This window comes from Sciurus carolinensis, chromosome 8 (genome assembly GCF_902686445.1).
Source record: "Sciurus carolinensis chromosome 8, mSciCar1.2, whole genome shotgun sequence".
Lineage (NCBI taxonomy): Eukaryota > Metazoa > Chordata > Mammalia > Rodentia > Sciuridae > Sciurus > Sciurus carolinensis.
Window position 1 is genome coordinate 67,928,069 of NC_062220.1, and position 25,696 is coordinate 67,953,764.

The 25,696-nt window shown below is 37.0% G+C and overlaps 1 protein-coding gene across 1 annotated transcript in view; it reads right to left on the reverse strand.

Annotated features, from left to right (window-relative positions):
• The window catches only part of Cog5 (component of oligomeric golgi complex 5), a 332,336-nt gene that overhangs the window by 67,824 nt on the left and 238,816 nt on the right, over positions 1-25,696 (reverse strand). The window contains exons 12-13 of the mRNA XM_047560136.1: positions 11,299-11,503; positions 1,312-1,473 (exon numbers count right to left, since the gene is read on the reverse strand). Coding sequence (XP_047416092.1) covers positions 1,312-1,473; positions 11,299-11,503 — 367 coding nt within the window. The remainder of the gene's footprint in view (positions 1-1,311; positions 1,474-11,298; positions 11,504-25,696) is intronic.

Here is a 25,696-nt window from a genome sequence, read left to right on the forward strand (position 1 = left end):
TCAGCACCACAAAAAAAAAAAAAAAAAAAAGCCCATAAAAAAAAAAAAAACTGCATGAAAACTCACATACAGGCAAGCAAGAAAAGCAATTATCTCTGAAGTAGACAGTCTTGACACTTACCAGATTATCTTTTTAAAGAAACAGAAGGAGTTTGGAACAACACTAGTGCATATCATGTGTGACAAAAGTGCTCTTTCATATAGCACTGAGACATAATTTTGTTAATGTTCACTTTTAAATTGTATTAAACACTGGCATCAATATGCTTCTTCAAGGTCCAGATTATTTTTTTATTATACCACTGTCAGGATGTATATTGGCATGGGAGAGGTGCTGCTTTAATTACATAAACACGTTTAAGAGCTCAAATTGAATCTAGACTGTATTTTTATCACCTGCACACTAAACAGGTAATGGACATTAGGGTAAAAAAAAAAAAAATCTAGAGTCACAACTTTAACAAGTAAAGATAATAGAGAAGAGGTTTAGGATCAAGATGCTGGGCAACCTAGATTCTTTATAGGTGTGTTTGTAGCTGACAATATGCTTCTACATATTCTACCTATGGCTTTTTAGTTTTACTCCTCCATTCCTCAGAACCACCATCTTCAAATATATTTCTAAAATAGTTGAGACAGCTCTACAATAATACCCAACCACTAGTTTTCCTTCTTAAAATGTCCATTTCAAATGTATAGGCTTACTCTCATAACAACTTGTCAGCAGCGACAGAATTAAGATAGTCTCAACTGCAAACTAATCTGGATCACTTTAAAATGCACACGTTCAAAGGCTATGGGATAATTACATTGTCTGCCAACATTCAGGTGGCACCTCAACTAGGATATCTTCTATTTTTAGAGTTGTAAAAGCTGTCACATTCACTTAGAAAGCTTAAAATAGCAAACACAAGTAGGCTAATAAGGATTAAAACCTTGTTTTTTGCCATGAAGCACTTTCTGGATTTAGGATAAAAAATATTAACCTTTATGTTTTAGTTTCTCAATTTGTAAAATTATTTTTATTCTTACTTTGCTACCTAATATTAGGAATTTATTATGATATGAAGAGCTAGGTTTACTTTCCAACTTTGGCAAGATAAAGAATAATTATAATAAACTATTTTTAGAATAAATTTAATTATTTGGAATCTCTACTTACTATGTGTGCATTCTTTCACTGCATAATTCTTAAATTAAAAGTCTAATTACTTGAATAATTTGAGGTGAATTCAAAATGCATTACTATCATACATTAATAACAAATGTGGCAGGCATCTGAAGGCAGGCTGTTACATAATAAATACATACCTTGCTATAGTTTTAATGATACCATCAAGTTCATCAGAAGAAGGTGGATTACGTCCTCCAGGGGGAAAAACCAAGTTGATGGGATCGAAGAGTCGAGATAAGGATTTTGAGAGATAAGCAGCCTCATAGGGTTGTAGTGAGTCTTTCAAAGCCTTTTCTGGACTGTGGAAAACAAAATTATAAAAATAATTTAAATTATACAATACTAAATGCTAATGTTAGCAGGCAATAAATACCTTCTAAATATATCTACTATAAAAAGTAGCTATATTTGCAAAAAGAAAGAAAATAATTTATGTTTGAACATGTATATATAGCCAGGTGCAGTAGTTCACGCCTGTAATTCCAGTGGTTCAGGAGGCTGAGGCTGGAGGATCACAAAATCAAAGACAGCCTCAACAACTTAGTGAGGCTCAAGCAACTTAGTGAAACACTGTTTCAGGATAAAAAATTTAAAAAAAGGGCTGGGGATGTGGCTCAGTGGTTAAGCACTGCTGGGTTCAATCAAGGTACCAAATAAATAAATAAATAAAATGTATAAATATATCTATCAACATGTTTCATAATTAAACGTTTAAGGATCACATTTAATTTATGCATTAACCCTAGCTTTAAATGTAATATGACATGTAGCAGTATCTACTATTATCTGTAATTTGACATTAAGATAATAATAGTTTATGAGTCTGTTAATTCTGATGGAAGCTATGCCTTTCCTTACCAAGCCCTATTTACAGAGTATCAAGCATACACAAGAGAGGCAAACCTCCAGAGACCCGCTCCATTAGCTCAACCCTTTTCTCCCACAATGGCCATCATCTTCAACAAAGTTCACTGAGAAGAAAGGGAAAAGATCTAGGCTATTTATCAGTTTTCCCTTCTTCTTCCTCTTTGGACAGCACGACTTTATTTTATTTGTTTATTTTTATGTGGTGCTGAGGATGGAACCCAGAGCCTCACACGTGCAAGACCAGCACTCTGCCACTGAACTCCAGCTCCAGTCTAGTTTTCCCTTTTTGCGTTACTAAAAAGAACGAGGACAAACTACAAGTATTTGTGAAAGTCCTATGATTACATAAATAATCCCAAATGGAGTTCAAAACTAATTTGTTTTACAATATTCTTCACAAAATAAAATTTAATTTACGAAACACTTCTTTCCTCCTTATATTTCTCGTCTCTAACAATTTCTACATTTTAATTTAGCAGCCAAATGATTGGATGTTAGCTGTCCTTTGACAATATACAATGTCTATTATATTTTCATTGAAAACTGAAGATACGTTCAAATTTTCTATTTGCAATCCTTCTACCAGCTCTTCAATATCTTTTTTTTTTAAAGAACAAATTCCTTTCCATCTTAAATGTTAACCTTGACAATATCTGATCTATTCTTCATGTATATGAAACCTGGCTTTCTCTTTTTCTCACCCTCTGGTCAACTGACAGGCCTAGAGGTCAGAATGCTCTTGGCTCCTACATCATAATTCCATAGTTATCTCTTAATACTTTCTCATTCAATAAGTATTTCACTCAACACATATTTAATGAGAATACTATGCACCAGACACTTTGACAAGTGTTGGGAAGAAATAGATTGAGTGCTGTACAGCCTAGTGGAAAAATGGACAGTAAAATGCAAATTTTATAATTTCTATAACAGATGAAGATGCAAAGATCACTTGGAAGCAGGGGTGAACTAGAATCTAAATTTGTTTGAGGCAGTCCTTTTACTGAAGTCCATACCTTTTACCACAACTACCCAGGTTTGGGAGAGTGCCCTCAAGCTTATACTTTCCCAGTCTCTGTTATAAATATAGTCAGTTACTTTGGGAAAAGATTAGAGCCATTTTACTACCTTCTTCTCCCCCAGGCAAAATCTCTATGCTAGGCTCTGAAGCTGACCAGGCAGAAAGTGGAAGCTTATTTTTGAGTGATACCTCAATCCAGGAACCGAACACTTGGTGGAAGGGGGCTCCTCTTAGTGTGCATTTCCTAGCAGGGAATCGCAATTTCAAAGGCTGAGGCAAAGGTTAGTGGGCCCCTGTACTTTGAGCCCACCATGGACAGGGAGTTATTCTTTGAGTGGAGGCTGGGCACAAGGGAGTTCCACTTCTTTACCACACTTGCCTAGGAGGTAAGCCTATGCAACAGGTGCTTGAGGGCATGAGAAGAAAGCCTGCAGCTAGGAGCTGGGAGGAGAAGGAGCCCAATGTTCTTAGTGGCTACAATCTAGAGTAGTCTTTATCTTACTAAATTGGGAAGGGAAGAGAGTCTTTGGCTCAAATATTATGGACTGTAGCCTTCCTTAAATTTCCTTAGACTTTTGTTTAATAGATGCTATGTGTTATTATGGCTAGGTTCCTTTCTTATACTTTTTGCCAGCTTTAGAGAGGGTCAGTTCATTCGAGCCCTTCATGCTGTCATCCTAGAAGTCAATCTTCCATTCTCTTATAAATTTCTAATAATGCTTTTGTATCTACTATTTCACAGCTAGCTTTCCAAAGGCCTTCATCTTGCTATAGCAAGGGTCTATTCTGAGACCTTAAATTCTTCAGCTTCTCAGCAGCATGATACAGGTGACTATCCCTCCCTCTTTGGGGTTATAAACTACTTTGAGATGTCCTTCGATCTCATCATTTTTTTTTTTTTTGACTTAGTCTCACTTTTAGGAGCCATTGCTCTGCCCAAGCTATACATGCTGGAGTGCTTTTATTGGGCCAGGATTCTCTTTTGTCTTTATATACATCTTCCCTATATAATCTCTTCTAATTGTGTTAAAAAAAATCCTTATGATTATGACTCCCCAACATAACCACATGCTGCACTGAGGACATTTTGCTCAATAGTGTACCACATATATGACAGTGGTCACATAAAATTATAATGGAGCTGAAAAATTCCTATTACCTAGTGACACCATACTTGTCATAATGTCACAGTGCAATACATTACTCGTATCTGTAGTGATTCTGGTATAAATAAACCTATAGTACTGCTGTCCTATAAAAGCACAGCACATACAATTGTGTATAGTGTAAAACTGATAATAAATGATACATTACTGATTATGTATTTATTATCTTACAAACTTGTTTTAGAGTATACTCCTTCTACTTAAAAAAGAAAATAGATATCGACTACTTTTTGAGGGCAGATTGCTCACTGTCTGGCACCTACCATCTGCCATTTGCCTGCTGCCTGCCTGTGCATTGCCTGCCTTTCACCTACCTATCACCTACCACCTGAGGTTCACCTCCCAATCATCCGACAGCAGTCAGCAGACTGACCACAGACCAGCTGCCTGCTGTTGCCTGGAAGTTCATTGTCACAGTACCTGCAGGTTTGGTTACACATGGCTGCCACCATTTTGAGACAACAGCCAGGACTTTTGGACCCCTGGTTGGATTGACTCAGCCCTGTCTCCAGGATCCCTCAGCCCAACCAATCACTTCCAGCCTCCGGGACCCTCACACTGGCTGCTCTCCGCCACCAGGACCCTCAGACCAATTGCCCGCGCCCTACCAACAGAACCCCCTGACCGAGTGATTGCACCCCGCCTCCAGGATCCCACAACCAGATCGACAACACCCCACCTCCAGGACCTCCAGCCAACCACACCCACACCCTGAGCTGCAGCTCCCCATTTGCCAACACATTTGGAAGCCAGAGTAGCCATCTTGGATAATCCTGGAAGCTGTATCTCCCATCTTTAGGTAGGGCAAATCCCATCCTGAGACGACTGCTGGAGACTGGGAGCTCATTGTCAGGTAGGTACCTCTCGTACATCAGGCTACTAAAGACTGAGAGGTTTGAATATTATATGACTGTTATAGTGTAGATTTTCTTTTTTCTCATTATTGAAAAATTTTGTTTTTATTTCTTTACTATTCTTGCTCTCTTTTCCTTTTGCTTACCTGTTCCCTCAGAGTCTCTTTCTCCCTTTTCCCATTCTAACAACCAACTTCTTTTGATTATACTCTCACTCTTTCTATGATCCAGAACTTCTATATATTCTTTTCTTATTCCATTAACAACTACATCCTACATCCCTCTGCATCCTCTTTGCCCTCCATTAGAAACTGTAGACCTCATGGTAAATCTATTCGTTATACTTAAGATAATAATTGAACTCATTCTATTTATTATGACAATATTGTTAACATCCTCATAGGGGCTATTTAGTTTTGGGTTGCACACTGTCTGAACTGGGCACTGCTAATATTGATCTCCCCCTTAAAGAAAAGGTTTTGGTAACCTATAGGGTCACTATAAGCCTACAGGAGGGAAACTGCAATACCCCAGATCCACACTGGTAGAGGGGAAGATAAATGAACAACATGAAAAACAAGGGACAAATATGATCCAAACAAATCTAGATTCTATATTAATAGAATCCAGTAACAGTGTGATAGAAGATATATCAGAAAAGGACTTCAGATTATACATGATTAAAATGATTCGCGAAGCAAAGGATGAGATAAGAGAGCAAATGCAGGAATGATCACTCCAATAAACTGTTGAAAGAGCAACTGCAGGAAGGACAAGATCATTTCAACAAAGAGATAGAGATTCTCAAAAAACAAAACAAAAACAAAACAAAAACAAACAGAAATCCTTGAAATGAAGGAAACAATAAAGCAAATAAAAAACTCAATGGAAAGCATCACCAACAGACTAGACCACTTGGAAGACAGAACTTCAGACAATGAAGACAAAATATTTAATCTTGAAAATAAAGTTGAACAAACAGAGAAGATGGTAAGAAATCATGAACGAAACCTCCAAGAACTATGCGACATCATGAAAAGACCAAATGTAAGAATTATTGGGATTGAGGAAGGCACAGAGATACAAACCGAAGGAATGAACAACCTATTCAATAAAATAATATCAGAAAATTTCCAAAACCTGAAGAATGAAATGGAAAATCAAATACAAGAGGCTTACAGAACACCAAATGCACAAAATCACAACAGATTCACACCAAGGCACATTATAATGAAAATGCCTGACATACAAACTAAAGATAGGATTTTGAAGGCTGTGAGAGAAAAGCATCAGATTACTTACAGAGAGAAACCAATACGGATATCAGCAGATTGCTCAGCCCAGACTCTAAAAGCTAGAAGGGCCTGGAACAACATATTTCAAGTTCTGAAAGAACATGGTTGCCAACCAAGAATACTACACCCAGCAAAACTAACCTTCAGATTTGAAGACAAAATAAAATCCTTACATGATAAACAAAAGTTAAAAGAATTTACAAATAGAAAGCCTGTGCTACGTAACATTCTTAACAAAATATTCCACGAAGATTAATGAAAAACAACAATGTAGGTCAGCAAAGGGAGGAACTACCTTAAAGGAAAATCCATTCAAAGGAGAAACCAAGTCAAGTTAAAAACCAAAAATAAGCCCAAATGACTGGGAATACAAATCATATCTCAATAATAACCCTGAACGTTAACGGCCTAAACTCATCATCAACAGACATAGACTGGCAGAATGGATTAAAAAGAAAGACCCAACAATATGCTGCCTTCAAGAGACTCATCTCATAGAAAAGGACATCCACAGACTAAAGGTGAAAGGATGGGAAAAAACCTACCATGCACATGGACTCAGTAAAAGAGCGGGGGTTTCCATCCTTATATCAGATAAAGTGGACTTCAAGCCAAAGTTAGTCAGAAGGGATAAAGAAGGACATTTCATACTGCTAAGGGAACATAAATCCGCAAGAAATAATGACTGCTAATATTTATACCCCAAATAATGACACACCCATGTATGTCAAACAAATCCTTCTGAATTCCAGGAACCAAATAGACTACAATGCAATAATACTAGTTGACTTTAACAAACCTCTCTCACCACCGGATAGATCTTCCAAACAAAAACTGAACAAAGAAACCACAGAACTCAATAATACAATCAAAAATTTAGACTTAACAGACATATATAGAATATTCCATCCATCAATGAGCGAATTCACTTTCTTCTCAGCAGCACATGGAACCTTCTTGAAAACAGACCATATGTTATGCAGGAAGCAGCCCTTAGGAAATACAAAAATATAGAAATACTGCCTTGTGTTCTATCAGACCATAATGAAATTAAATTAGAAATCAATGACAAAATAAAAACAGAAATTACTCCAATACCTGGAGAATAAATAATATGCTATTGAATGAAATATGGATAACAGAAAACATCAGGGAGGAAATAAAAATATTCTTAGAGGTAAATGAGAATGATGATACAACATATCAAAATCTCTGGGACACTATTTAAGCAGTACTTAGAGGAAAATTCATTGCATGTAGCGCATTCGAGAAAAGAATAAAAAGTCAGCAACTAAATGATCTAACATTACATCTCAAAGCCCTAGAAAAAGAACAGAACAACACCAAAAGTAGTAGAAGACAGGAAATAATTAAAATCAGAGCTGAAATCAATGAAACTGAAACAAAAGAAACAATACAAAATATTGACAAAACAAAAAGTTGGTTCTTTGAAAGTGTAAACAAAATAGACAAACCCTTAGCCACGTTAACAAAGGAGAGATAAAACTCAAATTACTAAAATTCGTGATGAAAAAGGAAATATCACGACAGACACCACTGAGATACATAACATAATGAGAAACTACTTTGAAAATGTATATTCCAATAAAATAGAAAGTATTGAAGACATCAACAAATTTCTAGAGACATATGATCCTCTAAAACTAAACTAGGAGGACATACACAACTTAAACAAATCAATATCAAGCAATGAAATAAAAGAAGCCATCAAAATCCTACCAACCAAGAAAAGCCCAGGACCAGACAGATTCTCAGTCGAGTTCCATAAGACCTTCAAAGAACTCAATGCAATACTTCTTAAAGTATTCCAGGAAACAGAAAAGGAGAAAACCCTACCAAACTCATTCTATGAAGCTAATATCACCCTCATACCCAAAACAGGCAAAGGCACATCAAGGAAAGAAAATTTTAGACCAATATCCTTGATGAATATAGATGCAAAGATCCTTAACAAAATACTGGCAAAGAGTATCCAAAAACATATTATTAAGATAGTGCACCACAATCAAGTGGGGTCATCCTGGGAACACAGATTGGTTCAACATCCGTAAATCAATAAATGTAATCCATCATGTCAATAGACTTAAGGATAAGAATCATATGGCTATTTGTTTTGATGCAGAAAAAGCGTTTGACAAAATAGAACACTGCTTCATGATCAAAACACTAGAAAAAATAGGGATAGTAGGAACTTATATCAACATTGTAAAGCTATTTATGCTAAGCCCACGGTCAACATCATTCTTAATGGAGAAAAACTGAAACCATTCCCTTTAAAAAGAGGAACATGCCCTCTTTCACCACTTCTATTCAACATCATACTTGAAATACTAGTCAGAGCAATTAGACACACTAAAGAAATTAAAGGGATACAAATAGGAAAAGAGGAACTCAAGCTGTCACTATTTGCTGATGACATGATTCTCTATTTAGAGGATACAAAAAACTCCTCCAGAAAACTTCTAGACCTCAAAAATGAATTCAGCAAAATAGCAGGCTATAAAATCAACACACATAAATCTGAAGCATTTTTACACGCAAGTGATGAAACATCTGAAAGGGAAATGAGGAAAACAACTCCATTCACAATAGCCTCAAAAAAAAAATAAAATACTTGGGAATCAATCTAACCAAAGAGGTGAAAGTTCTCTACAATGAAAACTGTAAAACTGAAGATAGAAATTGAGGAAGACCTCAGAAGATGGAAAGATCTCCCATGTTCTTGGATAGGCAGAATTAATATTATCAAAATGGCCATACTACCAAAGGCGCTATACAGATTTAATGCAATTCCAATTAAAATCCCTATGACATTTCTCATAGAAACAGAAAAAGCAATCATGAAATTCATCTGGAAGAACAAAAGACCCAGAATAGCAAAGCAATCCTGGGCAGGAAGAATGATGCAGGAGGTATCACAATACCAGACCTTAAACTCCACTATAGAGCAATAGTAACAAAAACGCCATGGTATTGGCAGCAAAACAGGCTCATATATTAAAGGTACAGAATAGAAGACACAGAGAACCCACAGAAATACAGTTATCTCATACTAGACAAATTTGACAAAAACATTCATTGGTGAAAAGGCAGTGCCTTCAACAAATGGTGCTGAGAAAACTGGAAATTCTTAAGTAATAAAATGAAATTAAGCCTCTATCTCTCACCCTGTATAAAACTCAACTCAAAGTGGATCAAAGACCTAGGCACTAGAACAGAGACCCTGCACTTAATAGAAGAAAAAGTAGGCCCAAATCTTCATCATGTGGTTTAGGACCTGACTTCCTTAACAAGACTCCCAAAGTACAAGAAAAAAAAAAATCAAGAATCAATAGATGGGATGGATTCAAACTAAAAAGCTTCTTCTCAGCAAAGGAAACAATAATATGGAGAAAGAGCCTTCAGAATGGGAGAAAATCTTTACCACATGCAGCTCAGACAGAGCACTAATCTTCAGGATATATAAAGAACTCAAAAAATTCAATGCCCAAACAACAAATAACCCAATCAATAAATGGGCTAAGGAACTGAGCAGATACTTCACAGAAGAAGATATACAACTGATCAACAAACAAGGAAATGCAAATCAAAACTACTCTAAGATTTCATCTCACTCCAGTCAGAATGGCAATTATCATAAATACAAGCAATAATAAGTGTTGGCGAGGATGTAGGGGAAAATGTACACTGATATGTTGCTGGTGACTGCAAATTGGTGCAAACACTTTGGAAAGGTGTTTGGCGGATTCCTCAGAGAACGTGGAACGGAATCATCATCTGAACCAACTATCCTACTCCTTGGTTTATACCCCAAGAATTAGAATCAGCACACTACAGTGACACAGCCACATCAATGTTTATAGCAGCTCAATTCACAATAGCCAAACTATGGAACCAACCTAGATGCCCTTCAACAGATGAATGGATGAAGAAAATGTGGTACAGATACACAATGGAATATTACTCAGCCTTAAAGAAGAAGGAAATGATGGCATTTGTTGGTAAATGGACAGAGTTGGAGAATATCATTCTAAATGAAATAAGTCATTCCCAAAAAACTAATGGCTGAATGTGTTCTCTGATAAGTGGATGCTGATCCCTAAAGGGGGCAGGGGGTCACAGGGAAGAAAGGAGGAACTTTGGATTGTGCATAGGGGAGTGGGGATGGGAAGGGAAGTGGGAAGAGACGGCCATTAATACCATATATAAAGTCACACTACTGGTGTGACTTTGCACCATGGACAGTTAGAGGAATGCGACATTAGAAGTGCTGCATTTGTGTATAATTTGTCAAAATGAATTCCACTGTAATGTATAACTAATTAGAATCAATTTGAAAATAAAAAATAAAAAAATAGATTAAAAAAAGAACATAAGATTTATCTGCCTTGCAGTTTTTGAAGATATCATGTTCTTTCATGTCACATTTATGTCAGTGGCCTATCATTAATAATGCAATCTGATAAAATTAAAGGTATATTAAAATATTAATTAATAAACAATGGGGGGCTGTGGCTCACTGGCAGAGCACTTGCCTAGCATGTGTGAGGCACTGGGTTTGATCCTTAGCACCACATGCAAATAAAATAAAGGCATGCTGTCCATCTACAACTATTAAAAAAAGAAAGAAAGAAAAAAAATGACCATATATGTTCACTTCCAATTTCTAATTACCCTATTTATTATTGCATTTTTAAACTGACCCTAGAAAGAACCAGAATGCTCACCTAAGGGTGAAGTTGTTTTCTTCAGTTAAAAGTCTTAAGTCAAAGTACATAAATTAATAACAATCATTACAAATATACTGAGGCTTAGTGTATGCTCAATTTCTGATTAACATAAAAATAAGAAACAAAAATCCTTTACAGGCCAACAAACAGGTTATATTAAAGAAACATACTCATAGTCTGGCTTTTTTGGTATGAATATATCCTGTGTATCATCTTCCATGTGTTGCAGGTCAACATAGAGGTCTGGAGTTCCACTTGCATTAAAATTTCCTTGGATGTTTTGACTGTACTGTTGAAGACGCTTCCATAAGTCATTATAAAGACGTAATAATTTGGGGTATTCTCCTTCAAAGGCTTGTTTCAAAAACATAGAAGCTGCCAAGTAAAATAACAGTATGGGTTAGGTAAATGATAAAACAACAAAATATAGGAAATGAACATTTCTTTTGGATATGAAGAGGATGTTACAAATAGCACAATACTCCCAGATAATCTAGTAACAGTAAACATTCCTCTCTGATGATTCACTGAATTGGGATATGGAACATATATTCTGAATCTTAATCTATATTAAAAATAGACACACTCAAATTATAATTGAAGATTTCAATTTTCTCTCTTGATAACTGATAAAACAAGTACATAGAAATTCAGGATATAGAAAACTGAACTAAAACCCAATTGATTTACTATGCATTTATAAAATATTTCTTCCAAAACATCGAAAATACATTTTATTCAATATATTTGCAATACATATTGAAATTGTCAATACTTGGGTTTTAAAACAAAGTATATGTTCTTTAAACAAAACAGTGTTAGATTAGAAATAAAAAATGAAAAGATACCCACAAATTCTCACATATTTGAAACATAAGCCAAGGTGGCTGGGGTGTGGAGAAAGAGAGAAATAAATAAATAAATAAGAATATATTTTGAACTGAATTAAAATTATAAAATAGAGCAAAATCTGTGTGCTATCAGATGTAAGGAATACTTGGGGGAATAATATATATAGGCATGTCCATTTGAAAAGAAAAAAGGTCTCCAATCGAAGACCTAAGCTTCCATTTTAAGAATATTTTAGGAAAAAAGGGGCAAAAAAAGAAAAGAAACACCCAAGAAAAAGAGAAGAAAGTAAAGATCTGTACAGATATTAAAAAAAAAAAAAGAACAACAACAACAAAAAAAAAAAAAACAAGAGAAAAATCCTGAAACCCAAAAATGGATCTCTAAGAAGATAAGTAACATTGGCAAACCTCTAGTCTGATGGATTAAGAAGAAGATTAAAAAAAATAAACCACTTGAGCAATAAGAGAGGTGACCTCGTTATATATTCTGCAGACAATAAGAGGTATTAAGAGAATTTTGAAGATCTATGCCAGTAATTAGAAAATGTTCATGAAATGTAGAAATTCCTTGAAAGACAACAACTACTAAACTTAATAATGAGTAGACAAAGTATTTGTTCTAAGAATATATAAATATCTCTCATATCTCAGTATTAGGACAATCTAATTTTTTTTTTATTGTAAACAAATGGGATACATGTTGTTTCTCTGTTTGTACATGGCGTAAAGGCATACCATTTGTGTAATAATACATTTACATAGGGTAATGTTGTTTGATTCATTCTGTTATTTTTCCCTTCCCCCCACCCCTCCCACCCCTCTTTTCCCTCTATACAGTCCTTCCTTCCTCCATTCTTGCCCCCCTCCCTAACCCTAACTCTAACCCTAACACTAACCCCTCCCACCCATTATGTGTCATCATCCACTTATTAGCGATATCATTCGTCCTTTGGTTTTTTGAGATTGACTTATCTCACTTAGCATGATATTCTCCAATTTCATCCATTTGCCTGCAAATATCATAATTTTATCATTCTTTATGACTGAGTAATATTCCATTGTATATATATATACCACAGTTTCTTTATCCATTCATCAATTGAAGGTTATCTAGGTTGGTTCCACAATCTGGCTATTGTGAACTGAGCAGCTATGAACATTGATGTGGCTGTATCTCTGTAGTATGCTGATTTTAAGTCCTTTGGGTATAGGCCAAGGAATGGGATAGCTGGGTCAAATGGTGGTTCCATTCCAAGTTTTCTAAGGAGTCTCCACACTGCTTTCCCGAGTGGCTGCACTAATTTGCAGCCCCACCAGCAATGTATGAGTGTACCTTTCTCCCCACATCCTCGCCAACACCTGTTGTTGCTTGTATTCTTGATAATCGCCATTCTAATTGGTGTGAGATGGAATCTTAGGGTGACAATCTAATTTTTTAAATGGGACTTTTATTGAAGAAGGTATATGACTGGCAAATAAGAACATGAAAAAAGTACACAATATCTTTCACCAAAATGAAAATGCAAATCAAAACTAAAATGAAACACAATTTCACAACTGTTCAAATGGCTAAAATTAAAAGGACAAAAGAAAAAAAACCAATGACTGTTAGATATTAGTGAAAATATACTTTTGGTGGAAAAGAAAAATTGTATGATCATTTTGCAACTGTTTGGTATTTCCTTCAAAATGTAAATATATATTTACCATATAGTTATACCATCCCATTTCCATATATTTATTCAATAAAAGTAATAGTATATGTCCATATAAAGACACATTCATGAACATTCAAAGCATTTTTAAAACAATCAGAAATAACCTCATGTCATCCACATGTGAATGTGTAAACACACTATAATATATCCACCTAAAGGAATACTATCAAGCACTAAGAACATAATTCAATATGGTTGAACCTCAAAAAAAAAAGTGCATGCAAGAGTACAGACAAATAACAATATATGATATAAGCTGCATCATTCAGTTTATACAGAATTATAGGATATAAAAACATACAATGATGAAAAGCAGATGTGTGGTTTGCCTGGGTAGGTGGAAGGAGATGATGGGGTAAAGGAATTACAATGGGAATAAAAAATACTGGGGAGAGTGATGGATATGTTCATTGATCTGGTCTGTTTTGATGGTCTGATGGGCTGTATATACGGCAAAGTTTATCAAACTGTACACTTTATGTGTAGTTTATTATATGCCAACTTTACCCCCGTGAAGTTATATAAAAAAGAAATTATCTCAGAGAAAATTTCTTTGGTCTTCCTTCTCTGCTGAAGAAGCAATGGGGGAGAGATCCAAGATAGTGGACTAGAGGGAGGCTGCGTTCCTTGCTGATCCGTATCTCGGGTTTCAAGCAGAGGAAGTCTATTTCTCTGTGAGGCAATCTTTGCTGCTTATCGATGCCCTCCTGTTTACCGCTTTTGTCCACCTTGAATGCCTGCAGTCTGTCAGCATATTGACTACTTTTTGAGTGCAGACTGCTCACTGACTGTCGCCTACCATCCACCATTAACCCATTTGACTGCCTCTTGCCTGCCCATCGCCTGCCTTTCACATACACATCACCTAACACCCGAGGTCTACCTGCCAATCATCCACCACTATCCTGCAGACTGACCACAGACTGCCATCGGAATGCCAGCTGCCTGCTGTTGCCAAGAAATCCACTGTCACAGTAACCACAGGTTTGGTTACATGTGGCTGCTGCATTCTGAGACAACAGTGAAGACCTGCAGGAACCCCAGTCTGACTGACTGTGCCCTGCCTCCAGGACCCCTCGCTCAACCAGACTGACCACACCCCAGCTCCAGGACCCGTGGCTGACTAACTGCATCCCACATCAAGGACCCCCACCCTGACCACAGCCATGCCCCAAGCTGCAGGTCCCCATTTGCCAACACATTTGGAAGCCAGTGTGGTCATCTTGGATTATCCTGGAAGTGGAAGCTTCCGTCTTTAGATGGGGCAAATCCCATCCTGAGATGCCCGCTGGAGACTGGAAGTTCATTGTCGGGTACCTCTCAGGTACTGAAGACTGGGAGGTTTGAATATATATGACTGTTACAGTATAGATTTTCTTTTTTCTCCTTATTGAAAAATTTTAAGTTTTTATTTTTTTACTTTTCTCACTCTCTTTTCCTTTTGCTTACCTGTTCCCTCAGTCTCTTCTCTTTTTCCCCATGCTAACAACTGACTTCTTTTGATTACACTCTCACTCTTTCTAAGATCTAGAACTTCTATATACTATTTTCTTATCCCATTAACAGTTACATCCTACACCCCTCCGCATCCTCTTTGCCCTCCATTAGAAACTGCAGACCTTATTGCAAATCTATTTGTTATACTGTCAATATTAATTGAACTCATTCTCTCTGTTTATTATGACAATATTGTAAACATATTCATAGGGGTTATTTGGTTTAGGGTTGCATATTGTCTGTACTGGGTGCTGCTAATATTGATTTCCCCTTAAAGAAGAGGTTTTGGAAACCTGTAGGGTCACTATAAGCCTCTAGCGGGGAAATGGCAATACCCCAGATCTGCACTGCTAGCGGGGAAGATACGTGAACAATATGAAAAAACAAGGTAAGAAAATGTTCCAAAGAAACCTACATTCTATATTAATAGAATCCAGTGACAGCATGGTAGAAGAAATGTCAGAGATCACTGAGCGACCCTGCCTGACTCCTGCACTCAGGACAGCGCCATCACTGGTCAGTCGCAGTCGCGGAGTGAGCTGGCGGGTAAGTCAGGCTGCCTGCATCGTGGAGGTAGCAGGCGGATACCCAATCTGCCTGCCTTGCAGAGCTAGGCTGCTGGCAGCCAACCCCCCCAGCCACCAGGCCAAAGACAGACACCATCACTGAGCAACGCTGCCCGACCACCACGCCGAGGTCTGTCACCATCGCGGAGCAAGCCTGCAGACAATCCAGCCCACATGCATCCTGGAGCTGGCCAGAGGCTTCTTTATAGGCTTGTGCAGGCATTTTGAATTATTCCTGAGGGCGTGGCCATCATCTTTAGAAGGGCAGCTCCCTTCCTGAGACACCTACAGGAGAGTAGAGGACTTCTGATAAGACGGAGGAGTCAAGAAGAGTAGGTATTGAGAGACTCAGGACCAACTCAGAGCCACCAGGTGAGTCTCTCCCACTGGTCAGGCTCCCCGGATGGAGCAGTAGTCCTGAAACGCAGGGAACTTCAAGGAGTAGAGTGGCCCAGTGAGACTCCCCTGCTGGAGCCAAGAACACAGTCAACCAGGAGCATTGCAGAGGAGGGCCACATAGTGAGAGGCTTTGATGCAGAGTGAGGGTACGAGGCCCGGTGGTAGCTCTGGTCCCCAGGGAACATAGCAGAGGAGGGCCATCGAGGGAATCCTTCGCAGGGCCAGGTTCCCCAGCCCAGGCGGTAGGTCAGGAACCCTGGGAACATCACAGAGGAGGGTTTCCCAGTCCAGGTAGTAGTTCTGGACTGAAGGGAACTTCTCAGAGGAGAGCTGCCCACCGAAACTTCCCCATTGGGTGAGTCTTCCCCGCAGAGAAAGGCTTTCCCACCAGGGCAGTAGAACCAGAGACACAGGCTCAGATCAGACATGCCCCAGTCTGCAGTCTAGTCCCCCTTTGACTGACCATCAGTCAACAAGTGGAGGCGACTCTTCCCACTGACAGGGAATATACCCCACCTGAAGGCCACCAACCCTAGAGGGGCAGCTTCGTAGTGGAACATCGCATTATCAAGTTCCTACAAGACTTCAGGCTACTGAAGGCTAAGAGGTGAGTTACTGGAAATCTACAGAGACAATATTAGTCAATAGAGGAAATCTGCAATATCCCAGAGTTCCACTACTGGAGAGGTAGATACCAGAGCAATATGAGAAAACAAGGGAAGAAAATGTCCCAAACAAACCTAGATGCTATAGCAATAAAATCCAATGACAGCATGGCAGAAGAAATGTAAGAAAGGGAGTTCAGAATGTACATAATTAAAACGATCAGGGAAGCAAACAAGGAAATGAAAGAGCAAATGCAGGCATTGAATGATGAGATGAAAGAGCAAATGCAGGCATTGAATGACCACATCAATAGACAGTTAAAAGAGCAAATACAGGAAGCAAAAGATCATTTCAATAAAGAGTTAGAGATATTGAAAAAAAAACCAAACAGGAATCCTTGAAATGAAGGAAACAATAAACCAAATTAAAAACTCCATAGAAAGCATAACCAATAGGATAGAACACCTAGAAGACAGAACCTCAGATATTGAAGAAAAAATATTTAATCTTGAAAACAAAGTTGACCAAACAGAGAAGATGGTAAGAAATCATGAACAGAATCTACAAGAACTATGGGATATCATGAAAAGGCCAAATTTAGGAATTATTGGGATTGAGAAAGGCTTAGAGAAACAAACCAAAGGAATGAATAATTTTTCAATGAAATAATATCAGAAAATTTCCCAAATCTGAAGAATGAAATGGAAAATCAAGTACAAGAGGCTTATAGGACTCCAAATACACAAAATTACAACAGACCCACACCAAGTCATGTCGGGGTACTGCAGACCCCCAGCCCTTCGGCGTGGCCAAGATGGCGCCTGGCAAGGTGCCAAGGAAGTGCTGAGAACAAAACCAGGTACCTCCAGCAGACTAATACTCTCTGCCAACAAGTGGCGTATTTTGAGGAAGTTAATGTGATTGGCCATGGGTCCTCGTGGACACTGCATGATTGCTATATCCACACTATTGTGCTCCATTACTGTCCATGCTTTCCCCTCGTGATCTATAAGCTGATTGGTTGTTGTATGTAATGTAAGGCACTTGCAAGAGCGGCCCGCCGCTGCTGGCCAGCCAGAAGAAGCAGACTGCAGAAAATAAAGAACTTGCCCTGATCCGGTTTCGTGTTTCTCTGCGGGCAGGGGACGCGATAAAGTCACATTACAATGAAAATACCTAACATACAAAATAAAGACAGAATTTTAAAGGCTGCGAGAGAAAAGAATCAAATTACATTCAGGAGGAAACCAATATGGATATCAACAGATTTTTTTTCAATCCAGACCCTAAAAGCTAGAAGGGCCTGGAACAACATTTTCAAGCCCTGAAAGAAAATGGATGCCAACCAAGACTCTTATGCCCAGCAAAACTTACCTTCAGATTTGACGACGAAATAAAATCCTTCCATGATAAACATAAGCTAAAAGAATTTACAAAAAGAAAGCTGGCATTACAGATCATTCTCAGCAAAATATTCCATGAGGAAGAGATGAAAAACAACAATGTAAATGAGCAAAGGGAGGAACTACTCTAAAGGAACAACCAAATAAAGGAGAAACCAAGTCATGTCAAAAAAAAAAAACAGAGGCAAATGACTGGGAATACAAATCATATCACAATAATAACCTTGAATGTTAATGGCCTGAATTCATCAAACGAAAGACACAGACTGGCAGATTGGATTCAAAAGAAAGATCCAACAATTTGGTGCCTAAAAAGACTCATCTCAGAAAGAGATAAACACAGACTAAAGGTGAAAGGATGGGAAAAAACATACCATGCTCATGGACTCAGCAAAAAAGCCAGAGTATCCATCCTCATATCAGAAAATGTGGACTTCAAGCCAAAGTTAGAAGGGATAAAGGAGGACATTTCATACTGCTTAAGGGAAGCATAAATCAGCAAGATATAACAATCATAAATATCTATGCCCCAAATAATGGCTCATCCATATATGTCAAACAAATTCTTCTCAATTCCAGAAAGCAAAGAGACCACAACACAATAATACAAGGGGATTTTAACACACCTCTCTCACCACTGGACAGATCCTCCAAACAAAAATTGAACAAAGAAACCATAGATCTCAATAATACAATCAATAAGTTAGACTTAACATTTATAGAATATACCACCCAACAAAGAGCAAATACACCTTCTTCTCAGCTGCACATGGATCCTTCTCTAAAATAGACCATATTTTATGCCACAAAGCTAATGTTACCAAGTACAAGAAGACACAGATACTACCTTGTATTCTACCATATCATAATGAATTGAAATTAGAAATAAATGACAGAGTAAAAAACAGAAACTACTCTAATACCTGGAGATTGAATAATATGCTATTGTATGATGAATGGATAATAGAAGATATCAGGAAGGAAATTAAAAAATTCTTAGAGGTAAACGAGAAAAAAGAAACATCATATCAAAATCTCTGGGACACTATGAAAGCAGTACTTAGAAGAAAATTTATTTCATGGAGTGCATTCAATAAAAGAAGAAAAAAATTAACAAAAAACCACCTAACACTATAGCTCAAAGCCCTAGAAAAAGAAGAACAGACCAACACCAAAAGTAGTAGAAGACAGGAAATAGTTAAAATCAGAGCTGAAATCAATGAAATTGAAACAAGAGAAACAATTGAAAAAATTGACAAAATAAATAGTTGGTTCTTTGAAAAAAATAAACACAACTGATAAACCCTTAGCCACACTAACAAAGAGAAGGAGAGAGAAAACCCAAATTACTAAAATTCAGAATGAACAAGGAAATATCACAACAAACACAATTGAAATACAAAACATAATTAGAAGCTATTTTGAAAATCTATACTCCAGCAAAACAGAAAATCTCGAAGACATCAACAAGTTTGTAGAGACATATGAATTACCTAAACTGAACCAGGAGGACATACACAATTTAAATAGATCAATTTCAAGTAATGAAATAGAAGATGTCATCAAAAGTCTACCAACAAAGAAAAGTCCAGGGCCAGATGGGTTCTCAGCCGAGTTCTACAAAACCTTTAAAGAAGAGCTCATTCCACTACTTCTCAAAGTATTCCATGAAATAGAAGAGGAGGGAACCCTCCCAAACTCATTCTATGAAGCCAATATCACCCTGATACCTAAACCATGCAGAGACGCATGGAGGAAAGAAAATTTCAGAACAATATCCATAATGAATACTGATGCAAAAATTCTCAACAAAATCTTAGCAAATTGCATACAAAAATATATTAAAAAGATAGTGCACCACGATCAAGTGGGTTTTATCCCAGGGATGCAAGGTTGGTTCAACATCCGGAAATCAATAAATGTAATTCATCATATCAACAGACTTAAAGTCAAGAATCACATGATTATTTTGATAGATGCAGAAAAAGCATTTGATAAAATACAGCATCCCTTCATGCTGAAAACACCAGAAAAAATAGGGATAGTGGGAACATTCCTTAACATTGTAAAGGCCATCTATGCTAAGCCCATGGCCAATATCATTCTAAATGGTGAAAAACTGAAAGCATTCCCCCTAAAAACCGGAACAGGGCAGGGATGCCCTCTTTCACCACTTCTATTCAACATCGTCCTCGAAACTCTAGTCAGAGCAATTAGACAAACCAAAGAAATTAAAGGGATACGAATAGGAGAAGAAGAATTCAAACTATCCCTGATCGCTGATGACATGATTATATATTTAGAGGAACCCGAAAATTCTACCAGAAAACTTAGAACTCATAAGTGAATTCAGTAAAGTAGCAGGATATAAGATCAATGCTCATAAATCCTATGCATTTTCATACATAAGTGATGAATCTTCGGAAAGAGAAGTTAGGAAAAATACCCCATTCACAATAGCTTCAAAAAAAGTAAAATACTTGGGAATCAATCTCACAAAAGAGGTGAAAGACTCTACAATGAGAACTACGGAACACTAAAGAAAGAAATTAAAGAAAACCTTAGAAGATGGAAAGATCTCCCATGTTCTTGAATAGGAAGAATTAATATTGTCAAAATGGCCATACAACCAAAAGTGCTATACAGATTCAATGCAATTCCAATTAAAATCCCAATGATGTACTTTACAGAAACAGAGCAAGTAATCATGAAATTCATCTGGAAGAATAAGAAACCCAGAATAGCTAAAGCAATCCTTAGCAGGAAGAGCAAAGCAGGGGGTATTGCAATACCAGATCTTCAACTATACTACAAAGCAATAGTAACAAAAGCGGCATGGTATTGGTACCAAAATAGACAGGTAGATCAATGGTACAGAGCAGAGGACACGGACACAAACCCAAATAAATACAATTTTCTCATACTAGACAAAGGGGCCAAAAATATGCAGTGGAGAAAAGATAGCCTCTTCAACAAAAGGTGCTGGGAAAACTGGAAACCCATATGCAACAGAATGAAACTAAACCCCTATCTCTCACCCTGCACAAAACTCAACTCAAAATGGATCAAGGACTTTGAAATCAGATCAGCGACGCACATCTTATAGAAGAAAAAGTAGGTCCAAATCTTCAATTTGTCAGCTTAGGATCAGACTTCCTTAACAGGACTCCCATAGCACAAGAAATAAAAGCAAGAATTAATAACTGGGATAGATTCAAACTAAAAAGCTTTCTCTCAGCAAAGGAAACTATCAGCAATGTGAAAAGAGTCTACAGAGTGGGAGAAAATCTCTGCCACTCATACTTCAGATACAGCACTAATTTCCAGAATCTATAAAGAACTCAAAAAACTCTACACTAAGAATACAAATAATCCAATCAACAAATGGGCTAAGGATATGAACAGATGCTTCACAGAAGAAGATCTACAAGCAATCAACAAACATATGAAAAAATGTTCAGCATCTTTAGTAATAAGAGAAATGCAGATCAAAACTACCTTAAGATTCCATCTCACCCCAATTAGAATGGTGATTATCAAGAATACAAGCAACAATAGTTGTTGGCAAGGATGTGGGGAAAAAGGTACACTCATACATGGCTGGTGGGGTTGCAAATTAGTGCAGCCACTCTGGAAAGCAATTTGGAGATTCCTTAGAAAACTTGGAATGGAACCACCATTTGACCCAGCTATCCCACTCCTCGGCCTATACCCAAAGGACTTAAAATCAGCATACTACAGAGATACAGCCACATCAATGTTCATAGCTGCTTAATTCACAATAGCCAGACTGTGGAACCAACCTAGATGTCCTTCAATTGATGAATGGATAAAGGAACTGTGGTATATATATACAATGAAATATTACTCAGCCATAAAGAATGATAAAATTATGGCATTTGCAGGCAAATGGATGAAATTGGAGAATATCATGCTAAGTGAGTAAGCCAATCTCAAAAATCCAAAGGGCGAATGATCTCACTGATAAGCAGATGATGACACGCAATGGGGGGTGGGAGGGGGGCAAGAATGGAGGAAGGAAGGACTGTATAGAGGAAAAAGAGGGGTGGAAGGGGTGGGGGGGAAGGAAAAAATAACAGAATGAATCAAACATCATTACCCTATATAAATGTATGATTACGCAAATGGCATGCTGTTACTCCATGTACAAACAGAAACAACATGTATCCCATTTGTTTACAATAAAAATAAATTTAAAATAAAAGAATAGAGGACATGGACACAAACCCAAATAAATACAATTTTCTCATACTAGACAAAGGGGCCAAAAATATGCAATGGAGAAAAGATAGCCTCTTCAACAAATGGTGCTGGCAAAACTGGTAATATCTTTCTGTAGACTGCAAGCTGGCTTGCTTACTAATCAGTACAAGATGGGTAGTTTCTCCAAGCTCAAGGTTCTTTATCAGTAATGCAATCTCACAACACACATACAATTCCCATGGGTCCATATCATGTCTTCCCATAATATTTGGATTATGGGAAAGCAAAACAATATGCTAATGCTTATGCTGCATGCTATACTGTGAGTAATGAAGTTGTTTTTTTCTAACCCAGTAGACTCTTGCTTTCTGACAACATTTAGTAAAACCATGGCAGATTTCCCTTTTAAATATAAAAATCTCAAAACCTTGAACTCCCCAAAATAAATAATATTCCTTGGTTATTCTCTCGCAACAATCTGTTCTCTGCCATTTTTGCCTTAATCATCATTTCTGACTATATTCGTTTAAATAACTTGTTTCTCCTCCTTGACTATTAAGGAGAAAGACAATTCCTGTTTTCTTCAATCCACAATTAATTACCTAGCAGAACACCTGGAATGGTTGAAATAAAGTAAATATTCCTTGAATGATAAAATATTTTCTTTTTTTATTGGACACTGTGCTCACTTTCCCTCCCTTCGTGCACCCTGTTTTCAGTATCAGGGATTAAATCCAGGAGCACTCTACCACTGAGCCACAACTCCAGTCCTTTTTAATTTTTCTTTTGAGACAGGGTCTTGCTACGTTGTTGGGGCTGGCCTCAAACTTGTGATCCTCCTGCCTCAGCCTTCTGAGTTGCTGAAATTACAGGCATGTGCCACCATACCCAACCATATATCTGAATACCACATAAATTATAGACAGAAATGACAGGTTATCTATTCCCAATTTCTTGAGAATTTACTATTCAGATTCCAACCTTATAAACTATAATTTTTCATTATTTACTAGTGATGTATACACAAGTACTAACAAGGAGCTGAAACTCATTAATCCACTTTACTGCTATTTAAAATAATATTTTACAACTTAGAAGATAACTTTATGTATATTTTTTTCCAAGTTAAAAAAACTGGTAAAAAACAACCTCTGATTGAGAAAGTCTGTCCTTGAGTTGATTTCCTCTCCTCTATGTTGTTTAATTCATTGCAATTAAGAACTCCTATAGTTTCAAAACTTCATAGGCTCAGGTTCATCCCAAACCTTGAGTTAATTCCACATAGCTATGAAAGGATAAAAGTAATCCATGTGCTCTGTTTCTCTCTTACTACCCCCTCTTTTATAGTACCTTATTTTCTTTTCTTTCTAGCACTAAACACAGTAAGAAGTTACTAGTTTGTGTTCACTATGTCTTCCTCAAGAAAATACTTGAATTTAACTTTATCCCAATTCTTAAAATATATGTGATGCTTTCTCTTCAAACCAAATGCCAATTCGGGTTTTCCCTGTCATTTCTTTTGTGTCCAGCTAATCACTTTATTCCAAAGTTTTACAGATTTATTGGCTTTGTTCAATTTGACATTTTGGACAGAGATAAGGTGAGAAAAGGTGGGAAGAATAGCTTACCTTTATCTCTGAAATAAAATCAGTACATAAAAGGATATTTGTTGGATCTTAAAGATATCTGTCCATTGCATGCATAATGGTGATATAGGTTATAAAATGACAAAGGATAAGGATTCCAGAGCTCTATGGAAAGTGCTTTCTTCTTGCCTTTTTCACTTCTGAGGTAGAGATACTATGTTGTTTCTTATATTGATGCTGCTCATGATCTTAGTTACATAGATACATTGAGTTAGAAAAATTCATTTAGGTATATGATATTCAAATGATTTTTTTAAAAGAGTAATGGGGAATCATTTAAGAATTTTAAAAGAAAACATCATAATCAAGTGCATCCTGCCAAATAAGTACACACTTTCTTACTTTCCTGCAGATATATAAACTTTTAGTACAGAATGTGCCTTTGGAGAATACATTTGGTGAGCCAAGTTTAGCCTTTCTCTGTTTCCTGATCATTATGTAAACTCCTTCCCTCCACCACACTCTTCTGCCACGAGGTTCAGCCTCACCTAGAGCCCTAGAGAATGGCACCAGCTGTCTAAGGACTAAGATCTCTAAACTGTGAGCCTTCAAATAAACTTTTCCTCTTCTAAAGTTGTTCTTGTGAGATCTTTTGGTCAAAGCTGCAAAAAGGCTGACTAAAACAATACACACCATTCTAACTTTTTTTTAATAAGTTCACATATTCACAATTATTTAACTGCATATCCTCCTTATTCTTAGAGAGATCTGACTCTTAATTATCACAATATATTTTAAAAGGTAGAGATAATCAATTTTAGCATAAAATATGTTAAGTCTTAAAATATTCCAATTTTTGGGGGGGGTGTATTATGAATCAAACCCAGGGGCACTTGACCAATGAACTACATCCCCAGTCTTTTTTATTTTAGAGCATTATAGTTATTCAAAGTAGGTGGGTTCATTTTGACAAAGTCATACATGCATGAAATTTGATTCCAATCCCCTTTCCCTCCCCACTTTATCCTCCTATTTCCCTCCCTCTACTCCACAGATATTCACTTGTTGATTTACTTTTGATTGGTATTCTCTACATACACATAAAGGTGAAATTTCCTGTGGTACATTTATATATGCACATAATGAGGTTTTGTTAAATTCATTAAATTATTTCCTCCTCTTTCCCATCCCTCATCCCTCCCTCTCAATGTCACTCTATTATTCCACTGACCTTCCCTCTATCTTTATGCTATCCAATCTTCTCCTTCTTTACTTTTTTGATGGATTTAATCAAAGGCCTTTTTTTCTGCATCTGTTGAGATCAAGATGATTCTTGTTCTTAATTCTATTTTAAGTAAGGAATTACTTTTATTGATTTGCATATGTTGAACATTCCTGGGATTGACTATGGTGTATTATCTTCTTTATGCGTTTTTTAAAATGTTTTTTAATTACAGATGGGCAGAATACCTTTATTTTATTTGTTTATTTTTTATGTGGTGCTAAGGATCACACAGTGGCTTACATGTGCTAGGCAAGAACTCTTCCACTGAATTACAACGACAGCCCCTCTTGATGTGTTTTTAATATAATTTGCCAAAATTTTACTACAAATTTTTGCATCTGTGTTCATCAGCAATATTGGTTTGTAGTTTTATTTCCTTGATGTGTCCTTGTTTGGTTTTGGTATTAGGGTTATAATGGCTTCACAGAATTTA